This window comes from Rattus rattus, chromosome 5 (genome assembly GCF_011064425.1).
Source record: "Rattus rattus isolate New Zealand chromosome 5, Rrattus_CSIRO_v1, whole genome shotgun sequence".
Classification (NCBI taxonomy): domain Eukaryota; kingdom Metazoa; phylum Chordata; class Mammalia; order Rodentia; family Muridae; genus Rattus; species Rattus rattus.
Genome location: NC_046158.1, coordinates 12,410,372 through 12,420,681, shown reverse-complemented (window position 1 = coordinate 12,420,681; position 10,310 = coordinate 12,410,372). Strand labels below are relative to the sequence as shown.

At 46.2% G+C, this 10,310-nt stretch overlaps 1 protein-coding gene across 7 annotated transcripts in view; it reads right to left on the bottom strand.

Annotated features, from left to right (window-relative positions):
- Positions 1-5,232: 5,232 nt before the first annotated feature.
- The window catches only part of Ehmt1 (euchromatic histone lysine methyltransferase 1), a 146,387-nt gene continuing 141,309 nt past the window's right edge, over positions 5,233-10,310 (bottom strand). For all 7 annotated transcript variants that reach the window (XM_032903156.1, XM_032903159.1, XM_032903158.1 and 4 more), the window contains 2 exons: positions 6,670-6,845; positions 5,233-6,525 (listed from right to left, as the gene is read on the bottom strand). In XM_032903156.1, coding sequence (XP_032759047.1) covers positions 6,345-6,525; positions 6,670-6,845 — 357 coding nt within the window. In that variant the 3' untranslated portion in view covers positions 5,233-6,344. The remainder of the gene's footprint in view (positions 6,526-6,669; positions 6,846-10,310) is intronic.

Genomic DNA, 10,310 nt, shown 5'->3' with positions numbered 1-10,310 from the left:
ATATCTTTTAGAAGTTTTATTATATTTTTACATTTTACATTTCGGGCTATAATCTGTCAAGAATTTTTGTGGAAAGTGTAAGACGTGTCTAGGTGGATTTTTCACTCCATATAGAAATATAAAGAAGGCTTTGCACCCCCAGTGACACCTCCTCCAACAAGGTCACATCTAATCCTTCCCAAACATCCCTACCAAGGAGAGACTAAGCACTCGATTATATTGACCTGTGGGGGCCATTCTTATTCAAATTACCACAGAAGTTTACAAAGTACCCTAGGCTATCCAAGCTACAAATAGAACATCCCAGGTAATGGATACGCATTACAGCTGGTGTGGAACATGTCCTCCCGCCAACTAGGAGTCAGAGACAACCTGACTGCAAACTCTACTATGGGCTACTTATCAACTATACCATGAAGCCCTCCTCCTCTCTTGGAGACCTGAGAAAGACCCCTTGCTTTGCCTCATGCACCTAAACTCTCTTCAGAGTCCCTGCCAGCCTGACTTTCTGTGACACTACTAACTCTCCTAATGGATCTCAAACCCAAAGGTACGATCTACGCCAGTGAAGCCTGCAAGCTTCACTAAGTCGTTCTCCAACCTGCATTTGGTTGCTCTCCCTTTGGTCTGCAGTGCTCTGTTCGAGGGAAAAGCCTTTTCTATATTTCCATATGGAGTGAAAAATCCACCTAGACACGTCTTACACTTTCCACAAAAATTCTTGATGGACTATAGCCTGAAATGTAAAATGTAAAAATATAATAAAACTTCTAAAAGATATATTAATGTCCTTGTGGTGGTAAAAACTCAACAGGTACTCAACACTGTGTATCATGTGGAAGAGATTCCACTGAAGTTGATTTGAAGATCAACAAAATCTCATCAGTGTTTTGTTTTTGTTTTCTGAGGGGTAGAAGTTGACATGCTATGTGTGATTTTGTCATTTAAAATATAGTAATAAGACTATATAATATTTGTGTATAGAAAGACAAGGTAGAGAATGTATATTCTCTCTCTCCATATATATATATATACATACACACACACACTTTGTTCTCCAAAGTGCCAATGCTGTCCTGCTTCAGGCACAGTTGGTTCTAGACCCCCAGAGCACACCAGGCTGGAGTTTCCAGATTGTGTCCTGGAACAAGCAATTGAACCAGTGACTCACAGATGATGGTAGGAGCAGAAAGAATTTTGAAAGTATTAAGAAAGTGGGCTGGAGAGATGGCTCAGAGGTTAAGAGCACCGACTGCTCTTCCAGAGGTCCTGAGTTCAATTCCCAGCAACCACATGGTGGCTCACAACCATCTGTAATGGGATCAGATGCCCTCTTCTGGTGTATCTGAAGACAGCTACAGTGTGCTTGTATACATAAAATAAATAAATAAATCTTTAAAAAAAAAAAAAAAGAAAGAAAGAAAGAAAGAAAGCACTTTGAAACGAGGAAGTGGGCCTTGGGAGTGAGAAGGCGTAACAGCTGGGTGGAGAGGCTATGCTTGGGACTTTTATATTCTAGTAGCATGGACTTTTTCTGCTGTGCTCTGGGTGGGCAGGGGCTATTAGTCTTCTCTGTCACTGATTTCTTTCACAGAAGAATCTTGATCTCCTGTTTTCCCACACTATTCTCCTACTGGAGCTCACTCAGAGTAAAGAAGTTACTAGTTGAGAAATGAGGTTGAACCTGCTAGGTGTCTGCTCAACATCTGCTCAACATCTGTACTGGCTTACTCACAAAAGTTAATAGAAAATTAATTGTACTGAAAACAAGATCTAAAACTATAAACATTCATGGTCTGTTTTCTGTCCTGGCTGTTCTATGAACCAGGCTAGCCGTAAAATCACAGAGATCTGCCTCCCAAAAAGGCATGTGCCACCCTGACTGGTATAATATTTGTATATTTGTATAGCCTGTTTTTTAATCCTTTAATAAAATGTAGAACTCGAGACAGGCTAACATAAAAACAAAAAGTTTATTGTGGGTCACAATACTGGTCTAAGGTGGCACACACATTTGGTGATGGCCAAACTTGCTGGCAGGGGCCTGAGGGGACAACAGAGTGAGAGAAAATGTTTGCACACACTGCTTCCCTCCCTGCCTACACAGAGATACTGCTGAGCAATGGTGTCACTCTGATGGCCTCGTTCTATCTTAAATCTGTAACAAAGGTCCCCCTCTGCACACCACTTGGGTTGAATTTCTACCCTGATACCTCATGAGAGGTCAGACTCCAACACGTGACACGACAGCCAGGCCACACTGAGCTTTAGAATGTAGAAAAAGAACGCCCTGCTTCCTTCTGAAAAGAACTATGGAGGACCTAAGAGAGAGGGAGATGAGGGGATTGGGGGATACAGGACACACCTTTGTTCCTGAGGAAGCAAGTGGCAAGTGCTCTTCTGTAGATCTGGGGTTGAAGCTCAGTGGTGTGTTTGAGCCCTAGCATGGGGACAGGGGTTAAGTGCTCATAACTAGCATGCATGTATGACAGTGCAGCCATAGCAGTGTGTGCTAACATACTACGTGGGTCAGCCAAACTACTTCCAATAGTCATCCCAGACAAGCAAAAGCACCTGCACATGAAGGCTTTAATGGTCAAAGCTGAAACTAGGGAAGACTTCAACACACGCATAGGAGAGTGTAACTATATTCTCCTAGTTTGAAAATCTTTCCAGGGATGGAAAATAAAAAAGGTCAATACAGTGAGTGTTACTCTACAGACAAGAGCTGACAACCCAGATGCAAAGCTAGGTCACCTTGCAAGCCACTGGCTGACTTCTATGAAGTCTAGAACAGACAAAACAACTTGTGGTGGAAGGAATCAACACTGGAGACAACTCGAGGGGCAGCTGCCTGGAAGAAGTCAGGGCATTAACTGAGTGAAGGAATAGTGAGATTCCTTAGCAGAATGTGTGCAGCCAGAATAAGAGCCATGGTTTAAAAATCTATAACCCATGCCTTGGTAAAACCTTGTCAATGTAGTTACCACACACCATACACTCAACTCCACTTGTATCCAAGAGCAAACCTTAAAAAAAATAAGGTACCAGAACTGCTGCTGGTGAACATGCATTTAGGGAAGAGGCCCCCTATCATCGCCCCAGTGAGGAGACTGCGGGGGAGGGGGGTTTAAAACCAGCTGCAACAATTTAGCCTCAAAATAAAACTGAGAGAAACGCAGTGATAGAGCCCTTGCCTAATGCTGGTCTCGGGTCCAGTCTCTCTGGCCCTCCTTTCCCTTTCTGACATGGTCTCACTTATAAAGCCTTGGGTAGCCAAGCTGGTCCCAAACTTACATAGACCCATCTGTCTCATCTTCCAGGTGCTGGGATTGATGGCGTGTGCCACTCGGACTGGCCCTGGCGTTCTTTCTAAATAGATTATACAACCAGAGGCCAGCAGACATACTCTGCCACTGAATGTGTACATGAAGCTGTAGCTATATGCTACATAAGGAAATCAGGTAGACAGAGCAGAGTGGGCTGTGGTAGAGGTAGTTCCTAGGAAGGGGATACCAACTCTGCAACAAATATCAATACCAAGAACTGTCCCCAATAATCAAAGTCCAAAACAGCACACTACAATGTTTCCCTATAAACAATGGAAAGAAGACTGTCAAGAGTATATCATCCATTCATCTTGTGGTTCATTACCATTGCATTTCCTGTTAACTGAGCGGTAGACAGGGAGGTAGAAGTCAATTGCATGAGGCCACCCCGAGTTGTGAGGGAACTAAGTGTAGGAAGTTACACACACACAATGAAGGGTGTGTGAAGGTGCTCACTAGCTGGGCAGAAATTCTAAACTCCGGATACATTCCCATCAGTCAGTAGGTGCTTCTGTACCAACCTATAGATCTTTGGTGTCCACCAAGACTTCGGATGGACGTCAGCAGGGTGTTTAGCTCTCACACCTTGTGGCGGGTAGGTGTTGGGATTCTGTGACTAACACAGACCACCACATATCCTCATCAATCTGTGATGGCTTGAATGACAATGACCCCCAAAGGCTCACAGAGAGTGGCGTTATTCCAAAGGACTTGGAATTCTGACCTTGCTGGAGTAGGTGTGACCTTGTCAGAGGAAGTGTGTCTCTTGGGGTGGGCTTTAAGGTTTCAAAATGCTCAATCCAGACCCAGTGTTGCTCTCTCTTCCTGCCTGTCGATCTAGATACAGAACTCTTGCTACTTCTCCAGCATCAAGTCTTCCTGCACACCAACAAGTTTCATGCCATGACAACAGTGGACTAAACCTCTAAACTTGTTAAGCCAGTCCAATCAAATGTTTTCCCTTGTAAGAGCTGCTCTGGTTGATGTCTCTTCGCAGCAACAGAAACCCTAACTGAGATACCCTTTCCCAAGAACAGAACTAGTAAACAAGACAATGCACAAAATTCTTTCAGGCAGTTTTTATTAGTGGAATTTTGGAAATAGGCCCATATTCATCAGCAAAAGCTTAGGTATTGATGCTGCTTAATGCATACAACACACCCAACACCACACAAGTCTGATTATATTAACATGGACACCTCTGTCCTGAGAGATGCGGGACGGAGGAGGAGTGTTCCCACAGACAGGGAAGGGAGCCTATGGAGAGGAGCCGCTGGAGGCCTGCTTCTATCTACCTGCATGGCGGACTCCTCCTTCGGTCTGCCAGCACCCCTCCTACTCTGAGCCATCCTACAGCTAGCAGAGACAGCAGAGCCTCAGACTGGACAGCCCGCAGGCCGAGGCAGCCTGCTTGACGTGGCTGTAAAGTGAGATAGCGGTCTTCCTTCTAGAAAAGGCCTAACGGCGTGAACTCCACTCACTGAAAAATAAAGCCTTTGATCAATTTTTCATTGAGCTTACAAGCTCTCCTGTAGTGAACAGAGCCAGCCTTCCACGGAGCACAGAGGCGTTGCTTTGTGTAGGATGCCTATGGAAGGAAGACTGCAGGTGTCACTTGTCAGCAGGGGGGCAAATGCTTGGCCAGCCACCCTCCCTGTCCCAATGAAGACTTTCACATACACACACGGGGACTCACCTGCTCCCTCAGAACGGCTCCCAGTCTTGGACACTGGGCACCACATGGACAAGAAGGGACACGGGTGTCCCTCCAAGCTTGGGTGTGGTTGGGTGTGGCATGGCCAGGAAGGCCGGCAGAAACCCATGGGACTCCTGAGTATAGCACCCAGAGAGGAGAGCTAGGGATTTGCAGAATCCAGGGGAAAGAATGTGTCATAATGAAAACTCCATTTAAAGTACTTTTTTTTTTATTGATTTCATTGAAAACAGAACAAGAAATGGTCTGAGCCAAAAGACTGCTCTTAAAACTGTCAAAAAACATTTTAACAGAAAAAAATAAACATGACTGCATTATGAATGTTTTAGAAGAGTCACACAAAAAAACCCACGGTTGCTGCACTAATTACAGTATTTAGAAAGGTATATGCCAAAAAAAAGTACATGACCTGCCAGGCCATCACACAAAAGGTGATGGCAAATTTATTCAACTACAAGACTAACATTTTAAAAAAGTTTTTCCTGCACTTTATTCTAAAATCATTTTGTTCTTTTTTTACAGTTGATAGTTTATTTTCATGTGGTGAGTAGAAACCACACCAGATTCAGCACCGTTGTCTGTGTTTTGTGTTTTTATTCCTTGTTTGTCCTAATGTTCAGTAATGGTAAAAAACAAACGAGTTTATCCATCATCATAACATGTGGCTTAGAAATCAACAAAAGGTGTCTGCGTCAACGGAACTGGCTGGGCCAGTGCAGGGTCTGCCTGCACACACCAACCTTCTTCCTTGCAAAGAAACACCAGTAAGAGGCTTCATATATAGGGCTACATACGGGGTCTCTTTAAAAAGCAAACCCACAGTTCGTCAGTGAGTGGTGTCACCAAACTCCCCAGGGCTGAGGGAGCTAGTGTCCTCCAGTGGCACACGGGGGCTGGTGCCAGCAACACAGGCTGTGGGCAGCAGGCCTAACGGAGCAGCTTGTAGGTGACGGTGGCCTCGGTGAGTGCCATACAGGAGCATGACCAGACAGTATACAAACAAAACTGGCAGTGGAGCAAGGGCCTCGGAGACCAAAGGGAGACGTGGGAAGCGCTGCAGCAGAGTCACCACCAATAACTCACGAGTTATGCAACATGGAGTCCCAGGTCTCTGAGGTGCAGGACCAGAGGCATGCTCTGCCCTGAGCACTCGGCCAGTTGAGATCAACGCCTCAGGCTCAGAACATTCCTGGGAGGTGTCCACACCTCCAGCTCCTCTTGGACATGTGCAGACTTTCTTCCTCTCTAAATTGCAGTCACCAGAACCTGATTTTGAGGGTCCCACTGGCCCCACTGTCAATTCATAGGGGGTCAGCAGCAGCTGCAGAGCTGGTATCTGGAAGGCCATTCTCCTGAGCCTCCTGGGCTGCACTGGCTTGCCGCTGGGCCAGGGCTGCACTTGAGTGCCGACACTTGGGAGACCCACACCGGCAACTGAAGAGCTTGCCCTTGACGTCCCAAAAGCGTTCCCCATAGTCAAACCTGGAGGAGAAAACTCAGGTGAGAAAACTCAAATATCCATGCAGGCCCAGAACCCTGCATGCTGGAGCACATTCATGGCTCAGAAGGCAGAAACCACATCCAGCCGGCCAGGGTCACCCCATGGCTGCGGCTGTACATACATACCCCAGCTGCTCCCCAGCCTGAATCAGGCGGGTGCTGAAGAAGGCAATCCTGGGAAACCGTAGGTCCTGGTGTGACATGAACACTCGCACAGGCACAAGGTTGGGCTCGCAGTGGTGGTTTATGAACCGGCTGACATTCCCATAGAACCGAGCGTCAATGCAGTACACCTCTCCATCCTTTGAGGGGAAAGCAAAAAGGTCAATGATAGGCTGCAGTCAGTGACCATTTCAGGACATGGCCTTACCCCAGACACCAGCCCCGCAGTCTTGAAAATCGGGAACTGGGCAGTGGCTCTGCCTGGATTAAAGAACTTTCTTCTGTGGCCCACAGTGACAACTCAGGGTTCAGCAAAGCAGATTTCTGTCACAGCCTGAGGACAGCCACAGGCCATGCTGCACTAAATCCTGCACTGTCAGAGTAGGAGCACAATGCTAACCTGGGACATAGAGGAGGACAGGGTTCTAAGTGTCACTGCCCCACAACTCTGCCCAGATTCTGGTTGTTTCCGAGCACACAGGGACTGTAGGATCAAGATTTGCTTGATGAGCCGTGCTAACTCTTGAGCCATTTAAACAGCTGTCTCACAGAGAGAGATTCTGTGTGTGAGAAGCTCCTCTGGTATGAGTACTGCATGGCAGAGAAGGCCTTTGCTGCATAGGGCAGGGCTGACAAGCAGAAAAGACCAGAAACTGTCCTACATGACAACAAGGAGCTGCCTAGGATTAAATGGGCACTTTGAGGTCCACAGGCAGGTCTGGGACTGGCCACACTGCACATCCAGAGCTTGTTGCTATTGGCCAGCCCAGCTGTGGTGCTTGGGTATGACTACCACACACAGTACCTAAGACAGCAGAGTTAGAGGGGTTGGGGATTTAGCTCAGTGGTAGAGTGCTTGCCTACCAAACGCAAGGCCCTGGGTTCGGTCCCCAGCTCCGAAAAAAAAGAAAAAGGAAAAAGAAAAAGAAAAAGACAGCAGAGTTAGAGAAGAGCGCCAGGTATGCGGAATGAAGTGTGTGATGAAGGCGTTGCAGGACCTACCTCTGTGAAGGATGAAGCCCACACAAGAACCTGCTGTAGACACCTGTGCACACCCAAGTGCACACTCAGAATTCAGGCAAAAGTCAAACCCAAACCAAGAAGGGGAAGCCTGGGTCTGAACTGCGTATCCAACAGCCTGTGCTCTGTAACTTCAGACTGCAGGACGTGGAGGTGGATGAATACCCCAGAATATCCCCAACAAGAGAGCCTATGAGAGAACGCACTAACTACCCAGATCAAAGACAGAGCAGCCCGTGTCCTGGTCCGCTCTAAAGACGGTAATCTAAGAGACTCAAGCATTATGGTTTTTAAACTACTTATGTGAGGACAGCCTAGGAAGCTACAGATTACCCAAGCCCCTGAAGAAAACAACTCTAAGAGCAGCCATGCTAAAGGTACTCAGAACTGCGGAACCCACAGCGAATGAGCCCTTGGGTTTCTGGCTGACCCAGCCTGTACTTAAAGGAGACCTCAAGCTGACTGGAAGCAGCAGCAAGTCAGAGACCCAAGCTATAGTGGAATAGCAGAATTCGAATCTGAAGCTGGGCTAAAAAAATAAATAAATAAAAGTGGAAAAACCGTAGAAGGCAACACACCCACTTTAAGAAAAAAAAAGGCAAAACTTAAGAATACAAATGAGCACAGTAGTGCCCACACACCTTTACTTCTAGCCTGCTCTGTAGTTTCAACAGAACTACATAGAAAGATGCTGCCTGAAAATAAATAAGCAAGCAAGCAAACAAATAACATTAAACAGTCGGCCGAGTCTAGCCCAAGATAAGCAAATGCTACACAGGGACAAGCCTTACAGGAGCTGCTCATGTTGTGTGCAACACAAAACAGCAGAATGCCAGAGCACAACCACTACAGAAGTGCAAAATCTGGCCAGGTAAAGAGAATCAAGCAGGATTCTACTGCGATCCACTGGCTACTTACCCTCCTCCGCGTAAAGGAGCAGGACCCACAGGCAGCAGTCCATCACTGCATGGGATAACTCACTGAGATGCCATTTGCAAAATAGCTAAGGGAAAGCCAACCTTCATACCCCAAAAGACTGATATATATGCTGATAACTTCTGTACTACACTGGCAAGTGAGGAAGGACACAAATAAAACTATACCACTTTCTGTATACGCACAGAAAAGTAAGTACCTTTATTTCTACAAATAGTCCCTGACTGGGAACAGGGGGGATAGTACCATGAGTGAAGTATCCATTCCCCTTTAAAGCTCCTACTTGAAATCCTCACCTCACAGTTACAGAATCCATAGGGACAGGAGATGGGTTATCAGGAAAGTGACAGCAGCTGAGAGGCAAAACCTGTGTGCACTCAGTGTACTCCTGAGAGAGATTCAGAGTTCGTGCCTCACAGAACACAGAACACAGGTACTGGCTATGAACCGAAGCGGCCCCCCCAGCATGAGGATGGTTAGGCACAGGGTGAGTGGGTGTCAGTGTTCCTGACGGCAGCCAGAAGAGACGCCGATACCCAGTAACAGAGCACAGAACACGCAAAGGAGCACAAGTTTTCTGAGCAAGGTTTTTAACATAGTTTCTACTTTTAGGACATATAAGCCTTTTGCATAATCAGAAGTCTGATAAAATGCCTGGATAAAATCCCAAGTCCAATCTCCCAACACCTGAGTAAAACAAAAAACCAAAGAACCCAGTCCTTTATTTTGGGGAATTATAACTCTTAAGGCAAAGGCTTCTGCCGCTGAGCCCAACCTGAGCTTGATCTGCAGAACACACAGGGTGGAAGGAAAGAACCAACCCCTCTGACTACCACCTTGTGCTACACACACACACCCACACACACACACACACTCCTTTTTAAAATATACTTTATTGGGGTTGGAGATTTAGCTCAGTGGTAGAGCGCTTGCCTAGGAAGCGCAAGGCCCTGGGTTCGGTCCCCAGCTCCGAAAAAAAAAACCCAAATAAATAAATAAATAAATAAATAAATAAATAAATAAATAAATAAATAAAATATACTTTATGAAAGATCTTACACTATGAGACCAGACTGCACAGGCACATGTGCTGCCCTGCCTGACACAACCACAAATTCTTCAATTTCTAAATCTGAATTAACTAACACATTAATATAACTGTGTAACAAACTGGTAACACAACTGCACGGAAATAAAATTACAATACTTCAAGCCCTCAGTAAAATATATCCTAAGAACCAGAGAGGAGCAGAAGAGCAGGACACACACAGCAGCTGTGCTCCATGTATGGTCTTAACATCAGCAAGAGTACTCTACTCTGACACGACTGCAAGAACCAAGATCCTACCTCTAGGTAAGATCAGGGCGGCCCTCAACCTGAGCAGACACGTGAGCCATCTAACGCCATGTGCCACTGCTGACTCCAACTATGACTCCATAATTAAACATAAGTGTCAGCATCTTGGCCAGGTGTAGTGGCACACAGTTAATTCTAGCCCTTAGAAGGCAGAGCTATGTAAGTTCTGAGCCAGCCCTGTCTACCATAGTGAGTTCCAGGCCAGAAAGGGCTACAGAGTTATTAGGACCTGCATGCGCACAAGATGGTTGGGGTTGATTGCCAGCTCCCATGTTCACAACCGAAAGCAATT